Here is a 19335-nt window from a genome sequence, read left to right on the forward strand (position 1 = left end):
AGGAGATATCCGGACCGAAATATAGATCTATGTGTCATCTGTATAGGAGTGGTATTGGAAGCTATGGGACTTAATTAGATGTCCCAGGCCAAAGGTGTAGAGGGTGAAGAGTAGGGATCCAAGGATAAAACCTTAAGGGGAGCCTACAGAGAGAGGGTGCGGTGAAGAGGTGGTTTGAAAGTGATAGACACTGAACGTCCGGTTAAAGAATATAAGGAGATCTAGGACAGGGCCACGTCAGTGGTACCAAAAAAACATAGCAATTGCAGCAATAGAGAATGGTCAATAGCTTCAAAGACAGAGGACAGATCAAGGAGGAGCAGAACAGAGTAGTGATGTTTTGCCTTGACTTACAGTAGGTCATAAGAGACTTTGGTCAAGGCAGTCTCAGTGGAGTGATTGGGTCAAAAACCAGATTGTAGTTTGTCAAGAAGCAAGTTGGACGAAAGGTAGGAAGATAGTTCTAGATGTTGCTCCAGGAGTTTTGAAGGAAACAGAAGGAGTGAAATAGGACAATAGTTCAGCGGAGTACAAGGGTCCAGAGAAGGCTTCTTTAGGATGGGTGTGACAGTTGCAGGTTTGAAGGAAGATGGAAGAATAACAATGGATACAGAAAGAAAGAGATGAGCTAGGGCTCAGATGAGCACACTGGTGATGTTGGGGATAAGATGCGCACGGAATTGGATCAAGCGCACAAGTAGTAAGATGTATGCTTGACAGCATGGAGGAAAGTTAGTTGTCTTCACATTGTTTTACATGTGATTACATGGGATTTAACGTCGGAAATTGTGTCGCAAGACAAGCACTTACAAGCACCGGGAAGAAGAAGGTGAACTCCGGCGGACCTCGTCGGGGAAGCGACGGATGCAGGAAATCGGGTGCACGAGCTACGTGCATCGCGCCAGACTTCATCTTCGTCGGACCGTCCAGATCGGGGATCGCGACAGGACTGGGTAAGTAAATGTGCCCCATTGAATGTTCATCCCATTTGCAGCTCAATTAAGTAACATTGCGTTTATATAAATGCAATGTTAAAGGGAACCTTTTTTAACAGGGGATATGTTCCCGCAGACACAGGAATGTAGAATCTAAACATGTTTTTAACCCTTTAAAAACTTGGCCCTTTTTTGTTTCCATTTTCCACTCCCCACCTTCAAAAATCCCTTTTTTATTGCACCATGTACAATATTCCATGCCATGTCCTAGAAAGTTAGAAGAAATTTACAAATTCAGAGAAACTGGTGAAAAACCGTATTTGTGCCATTTTCTTGTTAGCTTTTTACGGGTTTCACGTTGCGCTCCAACTGATGCCTCTCTTTTATTCTTTTGGTCAGTACAATCATAAAGATATCAAATTTATATAGGTTTTATTCTGTTTTAATACATTTCAAAAAATTAAAACCTTCTGTTCAAAGAAAATATTCTTCATTTTGCCATCTTCTGGAGCTAATAACTTTTTTTATACTTTTCAGTATAGAGCTGTGTGAAGTGTAATTTTTTTGCGAGTTGAGCTTATGTTTTTTTGCTACCGTTTTGGGTACTGTACCACGTTTTGATCACTTTTTTAATAACATTTTTATATGTTTCAAAAGGGCAAAAACGTGGCATTTCGGACATTTGGGACGGGGGGATCTCTAACAAGTTTATGATTTTTACTGTTTATTTTTTTATATATATATTTTTATTTTTTTACTATTTTTTAGACCCCCAATGATACTTCAACCCTAAGTTGCCTGATTGATCTTGCCATACACTGCCAAACCATTGGGATTTTATAGCTCATCTGTTACAATGTACCACTAGCACATTGTAACAAATGCTCAAAAACTATACAACCTCGGGTCTGAAATGCATACAGATCATAAGCTCCTTTGCCCACACACCCTAGGGACTCGCATGTGAAAGTTGTCAGGGAGTCAGGTAAAGTTTAAAATAGTTTTATTTTTTTTTAAAAACCATACAATTCAGAGCTTTTTTAAAAACATGTTTTGATAATACATTCCTGTGTCTGCTGGAACCCGTTCCCTGTTAACATCACCTGGTGATGGGTTCCCTTTCACAGAATATTAGTGGAATGTAAATGCAATTAACATTAGCATTAAGATGATAGAGAGAACACAATCCACCCTAGCTTAACATTGCCCGATGCTGATTGGACAGCATCAGAGAAAATTATTATAACCCCCCCCCCCCCCCCCTCTTCTCCAAAAAGAAAATTCAAAGTGTCCCGGATTCTGCCCCCCCCCTTTTTTGGGGGGGAGGGTTATTTTGCGAACTCATGAAAGTTTTCAATATAAACATAGTAATTTGAACTACCGGTCACAGTTTCCATTCATGAAACAATACTCCTGGCTACAGAAAAATGCAGCTATTTTCAGTGACTAACCAATTCGTGTAGGTGTGATAAACCCAAATCCCTAAAAGCAGCTAAAAAATAATTACCATTCCATCTGCACAACCAGTAACAAGCTGCATGTTTTCAGCATCAATGTACATCTTCAGAAGAGGAAATGCTGTGGACACCAGATAGTATAATTACATGACTGATTTACAATTAAAAACACCATCATACTTAAAGGCATATTCCCCCCGCAGATAAAATTCTCAAATATAATCAGATAACATATTCTGTAAGTCAATGTTAATAAGAAAAATAGAGCATTTGTAGATATAATTCCAACCTGTCAGTCCTGCTGTTTTGCTTTCTGGTTGCCTTTGGATGTGACCATAAACTAAGTCCTTATTTTGGTTGTATTCCCTTATATGAAAATGCATCTCCTCCGGATAGGGAAGCACTGGGTATTTGTGCATGGACAGTTTATTTACATTGGTCTACAACACTAGCAGCACAGTGATGATGGCGCTCCGCTCCCTCCTTTGGCGTAGGGAAGTTCACACTCCATCATGAGTTGCCCATTCACCACCTGACCTTGTGCAAGAAAACCCTGCAGTAAACTGAAGCAGCAGCTCTCTCCACAGTAGTCGTGCACTACGTCTGCTGCTGTCTCCGGCCTTGTCTGTCCTCCCCAGCATGTTGTGATCTTGGAACATGGGTAGTAGAGAGAATGTGCAATTCCTCCTGCTTGTTACTCCACTACAGGGGTTGTAGGCTTAGCTGAGGGTCTTCTTAGTGTGGGTCGAGTGTGGGAACATGGTTGGGGCACTGCATGGAGTCTGACAGCATGTCATGTCCAATTAGGGTTGTCAGACCTGTTTGACCTTCCTATCCCAACCGACCAACGTAACTGCAATAAGGAGGCCCACCATCTGTAACTTTCACACGTCATTAAAGCTAAACTTCATTTCTATTGTAAAAAAATTAACTTGGCAACTTTTTGGACCCTGTATGTGTGAAAAACTAAATTTGGGGGAAGAGTCATAATGTTCACGATTAGGGGATTAAGATTTAATGACTTCCTTTTGTGGATAAACTCCTTTGAAAGGTTATTTTAAGACAACATGGTCTTTATTAATAGCCTATCCTATCCTATGTTGAACAAAATTGTTATTTCATCTTATAAAAACTTTGTTTTCACAGTTAAAAATCATTATGAAATGTCCTCTGTGAGAAAGTAAGAGGTGTCATGTGGGAGAACCCCTATCTGCCCTACAGACCGATAAAAAGCACATGGTAAAAGCCCCGGACGGACTCCTACTCCATCCGGGCTTTAGTCCTGGGTTTCTGTATAGCCCACAGGTCCGGGTCACAGACCTCGTTAGAGCCTGATTTAGACTGCAGGCCAGAAGCAGTAGGAGAAGCACTACCTGGAGAGCTGAAGGCTGGACCGTGTTCACACAGTAAAGGTAACTGAGTGCCTCCTGATATTCTTCTGGCCTAGAGCGTGTGCCAGGCAGCCAGTTAGGTGATGTTATTGTATTAGGCAGTGCCCAGCCGGGCAGGGTTTATTTTATATTTTGTATGTGCCAAAGCCAAGGCTGAATGTTTATGTTTTTACAAAGAAGTGTGAATAAACACTTGTTTTTTTTACTTTAACCCTGCATGTGCCCTACTTCCTGCACTGCTGCAAGGCATCTACCAAAGCAATTCCCCACACCTCCGATAGGGTGCTCCTTTCTTTCAAATATCAGTTTGCCCTCTGTTACTAGGTCTATTCCAACTATAGAAGGACATGGAGACAGAATACAGGAGGTGTTGGGCAGCACTTAGTGTTTCTGTCCCCTACTATAAGTTCAGTGTATGTATCTCAGAAAAACCTCTAGCCTGCCTTCCTCAACCACCTGTTTACTTTTACATCTTCTGCTCTCGTCTCCACCCTTGCAGATAGCAGCTGAAGACATCATCACTCCTCTATCCGCTGCTCTATACAGCTGGGACTCTCCCACTGTGGATTTCCTGATGTCTACAAGTACTGTATATTCTAAATCCAAAATCAAGTAAACTCCTAATGTCTCATTTTTCTGATACTGTCCAGGAGATACTTTTTGCTTACAGCAGAAATTTATTGAAATGTATGCTCTCTTCTCTGCCTGTTTCACTCTCTATAAGGGTGATGCCACACATGGCGTTCTGACCCGTTTTTGGTCCTTTTTTAAGCAGTCTGTTAAACGCATGCGTTAAAACACATGCGTTTTACCAATTATGTTAATTAAAACTGGTCAGAAACTGATGCGTTTTCAAAAAAACGCATGCATTTTTCAAAAACACATGCGTTTTTTAATGCATGCGTTTTTGGACGGACTGCTTAAAGACGGACCAAAAACGGGTTCAAAACGCTATGTGTGGCATCACCCTTAGGCTACATTCACACGATGTCAAAGATATAAAATTAGTGCTCTACTCCTTATACTGTTTGTCAAATGGCTAGAGCCTCTCACCACCTCTTCATGGACTGGAAATAAAAAAAAATCCCCGACTCCTTGCATCGCCAATCGTCCTCCTTTAGTGGGTTGAAACACAATCCTCGTCTCGTTACCGTGTCCACGGTGTGTTCCCAATCCTACATCAGGAGGGTTCTGGTTATGCTTCTCACGAAAGTGGGCAGACGAACTGTGTGTCTTTAAACCCTTTTTTATATTTCTAACATGCTCGCCGATTCCGATGGGAGGACGGGGAGAAAGCTAAAAATTAGAATCGGCGAGCATGTTAGAAATATAAAAAAGGGTTTAAAGACACACAGTTTGTCTGCCCACTTTCGTGAGAAGCATAACCAGAACCCTAAAGATTTAATTTTTTTTGGTCTGGAAAGAGTTGAGGCACATTGGAGGGGAGAAGACCTGAACAAGAAATTGAATGTCAGGGAAGGTTTTTGGATTTACCACCTGAACACCCTCCAACCATATGGCCTTAATATAGACTTTGAACTAAAAAGTTTTCTTGTATAATTATTTTAGTAATCACTGTATTTCTGTATAATGTTTCAATGCTGATATAGGAATGATATAGGAATGAAGGAGGCGATCTTAATATGTAAAGCACCAATATTGAACGAACATTTAAAGTTTTTTAAATTTGTTTTTTAAAATTTGTTTACATGTAAGTAAGCTTTTGTGTATTTTTGTATTTTGATATGCAAATTAACATTGGCTTGTATGGCAATACATGACATCATGTTTATGCGGATGGAAGGTCTTGGTCTCCCTGAGTTAGGGGGGAAGTGGTTTTGTGTCGGTGTATGTGATTTTGGTATAAAAACTCCAGTGATGACGCCAAACACCATGCCCCGGAAGAAGCCTGAATAGGCGAAACCTGAGTCGGGCGAGGTGTTTTAGGCGTCTTATGCTTTTATTACATGCGCGCTTTTAAATTGGAATGTGTGAGTATATACAATAAATACTATTTCCTTTTTGAACCTGGCAATCTGCACCATCCGTTCGCATACCTCCTGATGTAGGATTGGGAACACACCGTGGACACGGTAACGAGACGAGGATTGTGTTTCAACCCACTAAAGGAGGACGATTGGCGATGCAAGGAGTCGGGGATATCTTTTATTTCCAGTCCATGAAGAGGTGGTGAGAGGCTCTAGCCATTTGACAAACAGTATAAGGAGTAGAGCACTAATTTTATATCTTTGACTCTGTGACTTTGTGGCATATACGGGAGTATGCTGTATTAGTGGCTCCTCCATATTTTTTATGTTACATTTTCCATCTTTCCTGGATATTTTATTATTTATTTCTGTATACATTCACACGATGTATGCCCGCCGTACCGTAGTACGGCGGGCATACATCGGTGCTGCGGAGAGGAGCAGGGGATGAGCGCTGCTCACCCCCGCCCCTCTTCATAGGAAGATACAGCGCATGGCGCCGTATCACGGGTGAAGATAGGACATGTCCTATCTCTTGCCGGGCTACGGAGTGGTATGGTGCCGCACGTGTGCTGCACCGTATCGCTCCATACAGGGCTGTGAGCCCATAGAAGTGTATGGGAGACATATATCGGCCGTATATACGTCGGCCGTATATACGTCCCCCATACATGTGTGTGAATGTAGCCTTACACTGTACAGAAAAAGACGTTCAATCCACTAAGCGAAGCCTCATGGGAAGTTCCGGACCTCTCTGCGAGAATTTCAGGCCCCTCAAGCTCAGAGTGCTCTGCATTCAATATAACCCCAAGAAAATGTTCCAGCAAGATAGGAAATGAAGGATTTCCAAGTACTCTAACGTAAAATGAATCATTGCAGAACAAATGCAAGGTTTACTACCTTTTTGCAATTATTTGACATATGTAAACACCATATACATATATCATTTGCACAGCTGTATGTGACAGGGCTACAAAGCAGACCCTATGATAAACATTTTGTTTAAAAAACACTGCCATAAGACAATATCAGGCATTTTCTTGATTGCTGACACATAATAAATCTGATTTTTTTCCTTTAATTATTTACATTATATTTTAAAGCTCTATCTCTATCCATTAAATAACATTTGGCTACATAATCTGTTTTAAAAGTCAATATTTTATGAAAGATATGAGTAAGGGTTAAATGAAGGTACACAGGGAACTCTTTATGTTGACTTTTCATGCTTAATGTATAGATGATTTACCTTTGTGTATACAGGCAGTCCCCGGGTTACGTACAAGATAGGGTCCGGAGGTTTGTTCTTAAGTTGAATTTGTATGTAAGTCAAAACTGTATATTTTATAATTGTAGATCCAGACAAGAAAAAATTTGGCCCCAGTGGCAATTTGAGTTTAAACATTTTTTGCTGTAATGGGACCAATGATTATCAATAAAGCTTCATTACAGACACCTTACAGCTGATTATTGCAATCTGGGAGTATAGAAAAGCATTCAGAAAGCTTCACCAGAGATCAGAGGGGTCTGTCTGTAACTATGGGTTGTCTGTAAGTCGGGTGTCCTTAAGTAGGGGACCACCTGTAACTCCTTAAGTTTGTAAGCACTGTCCTTTTTGAAAATAAAACTTCAATTTAGTAAGAGCATTCTTGTGTTCTAATGATTTCATAACTCAAAAGACACGTTACCTGAATTGATTAATTTAAAGGAAATCTGCCATTTACTTTTATGCATTATGAACCAAACATACCTTAAGAATCAAACAATAAAACTGGGTTGCACATTAATTCCTCATTAAGAGCTACCCAAACAGTCAAGAACCGATCCCAGAGTCCACACAATTTAAACAAAAATAAAAATACTTTGACCAGAGCTCTTTCAATGTTTTCTTCGTCTTTGTATGTAGATCTAAAAGTTTCTTTCTCCTCCAATCATAAAATATCTTTCAGACGCCTTCCCGCAATAAATGATCCTCTGATGAGAATAGACCAATATTCAGATATAACCGCTACGTTTTCTCTATTTATGCATCAATAGCAAAGTATGTTTAAGCAGGTCTCAATTTATTCAATAAAATATACTTACAAACATAAGTGTAAAATTGCGCATATAAAAGTCCACGGAAGAAGCCGTGTTGGCGAAACCCAGGGTCTACTTTTATATGTGCATTATTACACTTATGTTTGTAAGTATATTTTATTGAATAAATTGAGACTTGCTTAAACATACTTTTCTCTTTTCTAGCGACCCGCCACAAATTGTAGTGGGATCGAAGGCGAGAAAACGTAGCGGTTATGTCTGAATAGTGGTCTATTCTTATCAGAGGATCTTTCATTGTGGGAACACATCTGAAGGATTTTTTATGATTGGAGGAGAAAGAAACTTTTAGATCTACATACAAAGACGAAGAAAACATCAAAAGATTTTTATACCTTAAGAATGCTGTAGCTACACTGATGCAGAAACATATCTTGTTTAATCCCTGAACCGAATGGTTTTGCTGAAAAAACTATTGTAAAAATATGATAATGAGGCTCTGACGCTCCAGTGGCGCCCAGGTGCTCTCCTCTTACCCCAATTATGCAGTGCTCCAGTCAGTCCCACCCAGCATAAGCCTAAAATACTTCATCACTGTGTTTTTCCTGACAGGCAGAAGTAATCAATCGCTGCACCATCCCCCAGCTACTGTGTATGAGTTATCCAGCTCAGGCTGATTAGTCCTTTCTGGACAGTGCAGGCAGCTCTGTGTATGTGGAAGTAATGTGGTTATTACCACCAAGTTCCTGAATGACATTGCAGCATAATGATCTGCAAGATACTAGGAAAGCTGGATGACGTCACAGGCTCTTAACCCCTTAACGACTTGGCCTTTTTTAGTTTTTTCACTTCCATTTTTCACTCACCAACTTCAAAAATCTATAACTTTTTTATTTTTCCACATAAAGAGCTGTGTTATGGCTTATTTTCTGCGTAACAAATTGCACTTCATAGTGACGGTATTTAATATTCTATGGTGTGTACTGGGAAGCGGGAAAAAAATTCCAAATGCATTGAAAATGGTGAAAAACCACATTTGTGACGTTTTCTTGTGGGCTTGGATTTTACAACTTTCACTCTGCGTCCCAAATGACATGTCTACTTTATTCTTTGGGTCGGTACGATCACGTGGATACCAAATTTGTATAGGTTTTATAATGTTTTCATACATTTAAAAAAATTAAAACCTCCTGTACAAAATATTTTTTTTTTATTTTGCCATCTTCTGGGGCCAATAACTTTTTCATAATTTGGTGTACGGAGCTGTGGGTGGTGTCATTTTTTGAGAATTTTGATGGCGTTTTCATTACTATAATTTTTGGGACTGTGCGACCTTTTGATCACTTTTTATTAATTTTTTTATATTTTTCAAAATGGCAAAAAAATGCCATTTTCGACTTTGGACGCGATTTTCCGTTACGGGGTTAAACGTAGTGAAAAAACATTATCATATTTTGATAGACCGGGCATTTTCGGACGCGGCGATACCTAATGTGTTTATGATTTTTACTGTTTATTTATTTTTATATCAGTTCTAGGGAAAGGGGGGTGATTTGAATTTTTAGGTTTTTTTATTATAATTTTTTTTTTTTAAACTTTTTTTTATTTTTACTTTTACTATTTTTCAGACTCCCTAGGGTACTATAACCCTAGGTAGTCTGATCGATCCTATCATATACTGCCATACTACAGTATGGCAGTATATGTGGATTTTACTCCCCATGCATTACAATGTGCAATTAGCATGGGTTAAAACGAAGTAGCCTCGGGTATTCGGAACACCCGAGGTTACCATGGCGACGGATCGTACTAGTACGGCGCGCGTCGGAAAGGGGTTAAGAAGACTTATTGGGGGGTGGGATGCGGCAGCCGCATGCATGCTGGAGGAGTGCATAATTAGGGCAAGAGCCTTATTATCATAATCAGGGATTAAACATGATATGTATCTGCATCAGTGTAGCTACAGCATTCCAAAGGTATGTGTGGTTCACAATACATAAAAAAAATTGTAGATTTCCTTTAACCAGTGAGTATTATATTGTATTTATGGTTTTTCAGCCTTATGTATAATGATTGGTGGCAGCTAAATTCACTAAGGTTCTGGAGGGCGGAGATCTGTCAGTGGATGTTCCAGCGTAAACCAATAGTCTCCCTTCCTTAACCCAAGTCTGTGATCCTAACAGGTTCAAAAAGCTAAATTCCTGTTACTGAAGTCTGTAGTCTAAGCAAACTCAGTTCTAGAAATTAGTTGTGAACTGTGATTAGTAAGATCACTTACTAGCAATGTAACCACTTGTGTATGCATGATATTAACAAGTAAGAATAAATACAAGTATTCTTAGTCACCTATAAGTACCTGATATTATACCAGACTGATAAATGAGGTGCTGTAAGTGATAATCCCATACCTGAAAAAAAAAAAAATTATGTTCAGTGCAAGGACATTACTACAGTGACACATAGAAAAGTTATTAAATAAAGACCTACATTAGAAAACATCAAGAAAGTCTACCAGTAGTTTTGTAGAAATACCAAGCATACTATGTTAGGTAGATGCCCTGAAGGAGCTGTAAATCCATATATTTGTGTGCATTGGAAGTAGCAGCAGGGCTTCAAAAAAAATAAGATTTATATTCAAGGATTGTACTGGCAGTCCCCTACTTAAGGACACCCAACTTACAGATGACCCCTAGTTAAAGACGGACCCCTCTGCCCACTGTGATCTCTGGTGAAGCTCTCAGAATGTTTTACTATAGTCCCAGGCTGCCATGATCAGCTGTAAGGTGTCTGTAATGAAGTTTTGATAATCCTTGGTCCCATTACAGCAAAAAACTCCAATTGACACGGAGGCAAAAAAATTTTTTGGTCTGGAACTACAGTTAGACAATATACTGTTTCGACTTGCATACAATTCAACTTAGGTTCCATAGGTTTGTTCTTATCTTGTACATAACCCAGGGACTGCCTGAAGTTGGATTTGGAGCCCTGTGGAAGTCTCCTCAAACTTCTGTATTCTTGGTTTCTAAATTAACCCCTTAAGGACCAGGCCCTTTTTTGTTTTTGCGTCTTTATTTTTCACTCCCCACCTTCAAATTCCATTTTGAAGTGACGGTATTTATTATCCCATGCCATGCACTGGGAAGCGGGAAAAAAAATTCCAAATGCAGTGAAAATGCATTGCACCATTTTCCTGTGGGCTTGGATTTTATAACTTTCACTGTGAGTCCCAAATTACAAGTCTACTTTATTCTTTCAGTTGGTGCGATCACGGGGATACCAAATTTGTATAGGTTTTATAATGTTTTCATACAATTACAAAAAATTCAATTTTCTTTTATGGGGTTAAACACAGTGAAAAACAGTTTTTATATTTTGATAGATCATGCATTTTCACAATACCTAATGTGTTTATGATTTTTACTGTTTATTTATATTTATTTGACTTCTAGGGAAAGGGGGTGAATTGAATTTTTAGTTTTTTTTTAATATATATATATTTATTTTTTATTACTTTTTTTTATTTTTTACTATTTTTCAGACTTCCTAGGGTACTTTAACCCTAGGTTGTCTGATTTATCCTACCATATACTGCCATACTACAGTAGATTTTGCACATCATCTATTACAATGTGCAAATCTATAACATGATAGCCTCAGATCTTTGTGTGACCCGAGGCTGTTATGGCAACGGATCACCGCTCCCCGATGATGTCACGGGGAGCACCGATCTGACAAAGATCCGGCAGGGGCTAGAGGAAGAGGCCGGCTAGTTATTAGGTCAACGCCAAATAGTGGTGCGATGGCCCCTCAAATCTCTCAGAGCTGGCACATGCGCCCCAGGAGACAGGAACGCACGTGCAGGATCACAGGAACCGTCGCTGGATCGCGGACGGGTAAGTCAGCCTGCCGCAGCTGCAATGGGGACACTGAGGTACAAAGGTCCGCCTGAAAACCAGGACATGGGTCGCGGGGGCTCCCGTGACAGTACCCCTTTTATTTCAAAGACATTGGTGGAATCAGCCTCAGGAGCGGGAGGTGGTACTTGCCAGGAGAAACTATTCAGGGTGACATTCTTTAAAAGAGAACTGGAAGGAGTTTGGGATGCGCAAGATGGAAGGAAGATGAAGCTTGTAGGCCACATGGGTTAATGTGCTTCTGTACCTCAAATAAAGGACCGAGTTTGTAGCTGCGGTTGCCAAAGTAGAGAACGAAGAGTTTGCTCCCAGATGAACTTAAGATCTTGTACCAATTGTTCCACGGCAGGAACATCAGAAGACTCGGAAAGAGGATGAGGTGGGCATGGATGCCGTTCATAAACAATAAAGATGGGAGCGGCACCACCAGATTCCGAGTCTAAAGAACTCAGAACCCAAAGTAACATGGTGGACCAGTCGTCCTGTCGAGCGGAAACATAGTGCCGCAGATGCCAGCCCAGAGTCTGATTGACTGCTGGTTTAAGACGTGATGACTTATTTCGGGCACAGGAAGTGCAGGAACTCACAAAGTATAGTAAATCCTTGACCAGACCTGGCCACCGGTATAAAAGAGACATGTAAGCGACAGATCTCTGCACCTCATGGTGCCTAGACATGCAAGAGCAATGTCCCCAAGTTAGTACCCTATTCCGAAGAGCAGCTCAGACATAGGTCTTGCCAGGAGGAATTTGACGGAGATCCACAGGGGCAGCAACAACAAGCCGTTCAGGAGGAACGATATGTTGAGGAGCTGGTTTGTTCCCATTTACATCATAGGCATGAAACAGGGCATCAGCTTTGATATTCTTCTCTGCTGGATGGGAATGGATCAGGTTAAAGCGAGAGAAGAAGGGGGACCAAAGAGCCTGCCATGGATTGAGATGCTGAGCAGTCTAGAGATATAGGAGATTCTTGTGATCAGTATAGATACAGACCGGATGACGAGCTCCTTCCAGAAGATAACCCAACTCTTCCAAGCAAGCTTTATGGCCAGAAGCTCCAGATCACCTAAGGAGTAGTTCCTCTCTGTGGCTTAGAAGGTTTCGAGAAGACGCCGCAAGTGAGAGTTCAGCCTTTGGGTCCTTTCTGGCACCAGCTCCTACCGAGGAGGCATCAACTTCAGGCCGAGTGAGTACAGGAGCAGATACAAAGGCAGACTTCAGCTTGGATAACTTTTTCAGCCGCTAGAGCTTAGGAATGGCTTTTTTCTTGGTCAGCGTGACAATGGGAGACACAAGGGAGAAAAAATGTGATATGAACTGTTGGTAGTAATAAGCAAAGCCCAGGAATCTCTGGATGGCCCAAAGTCCTACTGGGCGAGGCCACTGAAGGACCGCAGACAATTTTGTGGGATCCATCTGTAGTACCCTGTCAGAGATGATCTACCCAAGGAAAGGCACTTCTTGAGCTTGGCATACAGACGATTGGCCCTTAGGTGCTGAGTACTAGTCGTACTTGAGCCTGATGGGGCTCGAGGTCCACCGAGAACACCAGGATATCGTCCAGATATTGTCCAGGTATATAGCAACTCCTGAAATATGGCTGCTACGTTACAAACGGCATGAAGAGATAATCAAACTGCCATTCATCTCCGGCGGATGAGATTTTCCGCCCTAGGTATGTCTAATTTGGTGAAGACCTTGGCTCCAGGTAAGCGGTCGACAAAATTCTGTGATCATAGGCAGTGGTTCTTCCCTGTAATTTTGTTAAGACCGTGATACTATATGCATGAATGGAGTGTACCATCCTTCTTGGCCACAAAGAAGAACCCAGCAGAGGAAGAACCCCTTCTGCAGATTCTCCTTCACATAGGCTGACATAGCCGTGGATTCAGGCACAGAAAGTGAATACACCCGACCCCGTGGGATGTACCTGGCAACAGGTCCATAGGGCAGTCATAAGGACGGTGATTCTCAGAGAAGAGTCTGGTCCCCAACAAAGAATTTCCCCAGTCTCCCAATTTGCAACCACGTAAGGCCAGTAGAACAGAGGATGTAGACTGAGGTAGCACATAAAACGTCTTTCCTTGTGCAACGCCCCAACTTGCAGGCACAGGGGCTCGATACGGTACTGGACCGGATCGAAGAGGATCTGCCCACTGATGGATGAAATGACCAGCGGCTTCTCAAGAAGGACCACAGAGAGATAATGTTGGGAGACCAGGGCAGCATCCACGAAGTTCCCTGCAGAACTAGAATCCAGGAAGACAGAAGCTAAAAACTGCTTACTTGTCCCAGAGCTGAGAAGGGCAGGTATTTCCTAAGTGATACTTTTTTTCTCAAAGCTCTCCTGGCCTTGAATCTCAACCCACAAAGTTTCCGCCTCCTCACACTCTTCATTGACTATTGTCTCATATATAAACATACACCACCTCCTCTCCTATTTGCCCTGTCTTTTCAAATGAATATAAAACCTTGAAGACTAACAACCCAATCATACTTCTGTCATTTGTGAATATACACAATTTTTTGCTTTCTGCCTTCAGTTGACAGGCTGGAGGTGGGCTCCCTTCAATTGGTCATATGTCTGGAACCGTGGCACCTAGAAACACAATTTTGATGTCCAATTTAAGGGGTTGTCCGAGTTTAAGGAATAATTTAGGGTCGGGCGGGGGGGGTATTTAAAAAAAAAATAAATGTGTACTTACCTCCTCCATCGTTGCTGATCTGTCTCATCTGCGTTCCAGTTTGTTTACAGGGGCACACATGGAGCTTCTGGCTGGCTGGAAACTCCCATCCGTCACCATCTCCAAGTGCCCTACAATGCTGAGAGATAGGGATGGATGGGCGTGGCTGGCTACCTTGCTGACCGGAATCTCCCCGTGTACAGCTTCTGTGCCACTGTAAACAAACAGGGGGAAGGACCAGACGGATCGCGGCGCAGCACCAGAGGAGGCAAGTTCCCTTTTTTTTTTTTAAATAGCCCTCCCCAGGCCGACCCTAAGTTACTTCTTAAACTCATATACCCCTTTAATACCATATAATACCAGGATTGTGACAATACAATAGGATTGTGTTTCAAGGTGAAAAAGAACCTGAGACATCCACTTTTAAAGTTACAATCAGGAAATAACTATTTAAAAATCAAATTTTCTACCGTTAATTTAACAGTGCATTTCTAGCTGCCATAGTTCAGAAGATATGACTGATTAAAGTAAAACACTGTCTTGGCATCTATATACTTGCTATCTGCACAAGCCTGTGCAAATACGACATACCATATATACTTGAGTATAAGCCTAGTTTTTCAGCACAAAATTTGTGCTCAAAAATCCTAACTCGGCTTATACTCGAGTTAACTAAAAAAAAAATAAAGTCAAAACTCACCTATCTGACGTCACCCATAGGTCCTCTTCAGTCTGAGACAGTCTGAGATAGAGAGGACCTACTGGGGACGTCGGAAAGGTGAGTACAGTGTTATTTTTTTTCCTACTACAGGTGCTGGGCAGGCTGTATGCTATAGGGGCTGGGCAGGCTGTATATTACAGGGGCTGGGCAGGTTGTATATTACAGGGGCTGGGCAGGTTGTATGTTAAAGGGGCTGGGCAGGCTGTATGTTACAGGGGCTGGGCAGGCTGTATGCTACAGGGGCTGGGCAGGCTGTATGCTACAGGGGCTGGAGTCGATAGGTTTTCCCAGTTTTTTGTGTTGAAATTAGGGGCTTATACTCGAGTATACACAGTATATAACTATATGGCAGTCGTAAAAGGGTTTATAAAAAATTACACGCTTCTGTCATTTTAAATGGATAAAATAGATTATGTAATTTCCTTTTTATGAACGATTGTCAATCACATTTTTACAATCTCACAATACATCCCTCATTGTTCAGCATAATTTACAGTACATTACCGAAAATGTTCTGTCTTCAGATATGCATATAAGATGATTATTGCACCAAAACTCAGCGGCAGTCACTGGAGCCGAATGAACGACCAATTCTGTAAGCATTTCTTCTTGCTGTCATTGAGCAAAATCAGGAAATTTTAGCATAAGAGAATATAATATTATATATTCGCTACTATACCAGTAAAATATAGTAAATATATTAAAAAGTAAAAAATATTTCTTTATATTTCGCTGAAAGGGCAAAACATAGCTTTTTTATTATGGTGGAAAGAATAAGAAATATTTTTTCAAGGAGTGCTGCTTCGCTACTATATTTTTCTGGTGAACTTTTGATGGGTCTGGAACAGCCGCTTTTGAAGACTTGCACCCGTGATTTACCTACACAAGTGCTGCTCCAATTTTCTTGCTTTCTTCTATGTATACACACATACACACAAACATCAGCAAACACAGAAGCAATACAAAAGAAATAACATATTGTAAAAGAATTCCTTTTTCACAAGAACTTGGAGTGCCACCATTTTTTGATTTTTAACCTGAAGGTTGAGCACCCGATTTTTCTTAACTGGTGCAGCTGAATTGTTTTATTATATATACATATCTATATAATGTTAATAATTTACAGGATCACCATCAAGCGTTGAACGTTAAAGCAAAAGTAATCTAAAAATTACATCTTGTGAAAGGAGCGGAGTGAAAAAAGGAAATGCAAAAAAAATTTAAAAAAATTGATCCTACAGGAGTTAGGAAAAGTGTGCAGGTGTCAAATACAATAAATAAACTACTGGGGTATTCACACGTAGAAAAGATTATACTCAGAAAAACAAAATAACACATTCTCCAATTCACTGTTATAACAAATACAGCATTTCAGAGATAGAATTCCAATCTGTCTATCAGTCATGGTGTACACAATTTCGGTGGCCCGAAAGCCAACCGTAAATCTTCAGATTTTTATGGTAAGGCAGAATAGCTTCTTCTATCTGCTTCTGATTCAGTGTGCCCTTTGCCCCTTCCCCCTCCATTACAAGATGAGCTCACACACAGACCCTTCCTCCTGGCAAGCAGTAGTGTGAACAGCCTTTCTATACAAGCTATAGATAAGATAAGTTATTTATCCAGGGCAGGTAGCACTCTGTCTATGTTAAACATTATCTTTATTGTGTACACATCACTAGGGGATTCAAATTTGCAAACTTTCTTTCATGGGAAAACCCCTTTAAGTGTATGCACATAAACGTCAGAAAGCGCTACTGGAACTATGCACAGTTGAAACCAGAAACCTTTCCTTTTTGCCAAGTAAAAAGTTTACATACACTAAAATTGATATTCATTTAACAACCATCTCCGCATCAGTTTTACACATTAATACCCAGGACATTTTTCAGTAATTTTCGTCAATTTCTTCGACAAGCTATAACTTTTATACTTGTCTGTCACTATAGCTGTATGGGGTCTTGTTTTTTTTTTTAGGACGAAATGTAGTTTTCTGCTTACATCATCGAACCCAGGTGCGTAACTACATTGGTAGTAGCCATAACAACTTCTATGTAGCCCACAGTGTCAGGGGGCCCCGTCATCCGACCTGAAACATTAAAGAATGAAGGATGTGCACCATTTTATACATAATGGGGCATATTTCTCAAGTGTCTGAAAGTAGGAATATTTCTAGTTGCCCAATGACAGCTCACAGCTCAGCTTTCATTTTACCAGTGCTCATGAATATTTTAAAGGGGAGCTGTGATTGGTTGCCATGGGCAACTAGAAATATTCTGACTTTCAGACACTTGATAAATATGCCCCAATAGGTCTATAGCATGTATGTGATGTATATATGCTGTATTTGTGATGTCTATATGCTGTATGTATATGATGTGTGTATATACTGTATGTAGGTAAATATGCTGTATGTTTGTATATGCTCTATATGGGTGCGCATGATTGTAGAAATGTGTGATTGTTACTCGCACGTGTCAGTATTATAAATATGTATATTTTTAAGAGAGAAGGGGGCCCTGTTCAGAAGCATGCTATGGGGTCCTGCCTCTTCTAGTTATGCTCCCGATCGGACCTAAATAACATAATAACCTTTTATTCTGGGTTAGTATGCAAACAGTGATACAAATTTATATATATTACATCCAGAAAAAAAACATGCTAGCACGATAAACGTGAAATATAAAAGGTGATGTCTATATTCCATCATGATAAGTGGAAAAGTTTCGGCTCATTCTGAGGCTTTCTTTAGATTATATATACATACACAGACATTTTTTTTCAATGATCTTCCTTTGCATATTTAAGTACTCTTGGGAGAAAAACATTTGTATCGTCACCTTCCAAGTGCCACAGCTTGCCTTTTTTTTCAATGTGGCTGTATGAGGGCTAATTTTTGGTCAAAAGATCTGTCAATTTTATTTGTACGTATTTTGTGTTCATAAAGTTTTTCAATTGCAATTAATAGAATTTTTTGAGTTATGGATGATTTTAAAAATGTAAATTTGGCCATTGTTTTTATTTTTACATTTTTTTTAGTCGTATAGGATAAATACTTGTATAGTTTTGTGTTTGTTTGTTTTTGTGTGTGCTTGTATTACATTGTCCAATGAGAAGACACTTACATGAGATTGTTTGATCTTTTATATAATGCACTGAACCACTTATCTAGTGCAGTGCTTTTATACCTGCCATTAACAGACAAATGGAAGCCTAGCCAAATGTATACTCATCACAACAGCCCTGGAGTCCTTCACTGGACCCCAAGTTCCGTGCAACATGATCAGTCGCAGGGTGCACTCCCTCAGCAGCTGCTTAGACAACGCAGTCCATGTTTATCCGCAGTGACTAAGTGGTTGAACACCCGAATATGAGTTTTCCCAATCCTGGGGGAGATCACAGCCCAGCCCGGGCACTAACTCAGCCCAGTTCCAGGTCTAGCAGCTCGCAAGGTCCTGAAATCTTCTTCTTGCATGGCGCCTTAAAAAGTCAGTGGGGCTTATTTACTAAGGGTCCACTGCTGCACTTCCGTCGGTTTTTCCTTTTGGGATTTGCGCCACTGGGACAGGTTGTCATGTCTTTGAAAGCTTTTGATTATTGGCAACATTGGAATTAATTAGATGTGGATGTATTTGAAGGCACTCCTTAAACACATGAGAAAGTCTAAAGAAATCAACCTTGATGCCAGGAAGTGAATTGTGGACTTCCACAAGTCTGGTTCTTCCTTGACTGCAATTTACAGATACCTGAAGGTGCTTTGTTTTTTTTTTTACAAAAAATTATACACATGTGCAAACAAGGTAAGAATGTCCATCCATAATACCGATCAGGCAGGAGGCCGGGTTTAGTGCCCCAGAGATAAATGTGCGTTGGTCTGAAATGTGCACATCAACCCAAGAACAAAAGAAAAAGACCTAGTGAATATGCTGGCTTAGGCTGGTAACACTGTGTCATTATCCACAGAGGAATGAGTACTTTATCAACATGGGTTGAAAGACCACTCTGCCCGGAAAAAGCCATTACTCCAAAAAAAACATAAAAAAAGATAGATTAATGTTTGCAAACGCAGACAAGAACAAGCACATTTATTTTTGGAGACATTTACTGTGGTCTGAAACTAAAACTGAACAGTTTGGCCTTTGTTACATTTGGAGAAAAATGGAAATGCCTGCAAGCCCGAGAAAACCATCCCAATTGTAACATGCCGGG

General features: G+C 40.5%; 1 protein-coding gene across 7 annotated transcripts in view; it reads right to left on the reverse strand.

Annotated features, from left to right (window-relative positions):
* WDR27 (WD repeat domain 27) overlaps positions 1 to 19335 on the reverse strand; it is a 314696-nt gene that overhangs the window by 260843 nt on the left and 34518 nt on the right. For all 7 annotated transcript variants that reach the window (XR_011854091.1, XR_011854090.1, XR_011854089.1 and 4 more), the window contains exons 5-7: positions 15634 to 15741; positions 10165 to 10216; positions 2443 to 2513 (exon numbers count right to left, since the gene is read on the reverse strand). Coding sequence is in view for 2 of the 7 variants with exons in the window: in XM_072141007.1 (XP_071997108.1) it covers positions 2443 to 2513; positions 10165 to 10216; positions 15634 to 15741 (231 nt within the window). In the remaining 5 variants the exon portion in view is untranslated. The remainder of the gene's footprint in view (positions 1 to 2442; positions 2514 to 10164; positions 10217 to 15633; positions 15742 to 19335) is intronic.

This window comes from Engystomops pustulosus, chromosome 3 (genome assembly GCF_040894005.1).
Source record: "Engystomops pustulosus chromosome 3, aEngPut4.maternal, whole genome shotgun sequence".
NCBI lineage: Eukaryota > Metazoa > Chordata > Amphibia > Anura > Leptodactylidae > Engystomops > Engystomops pustulosus.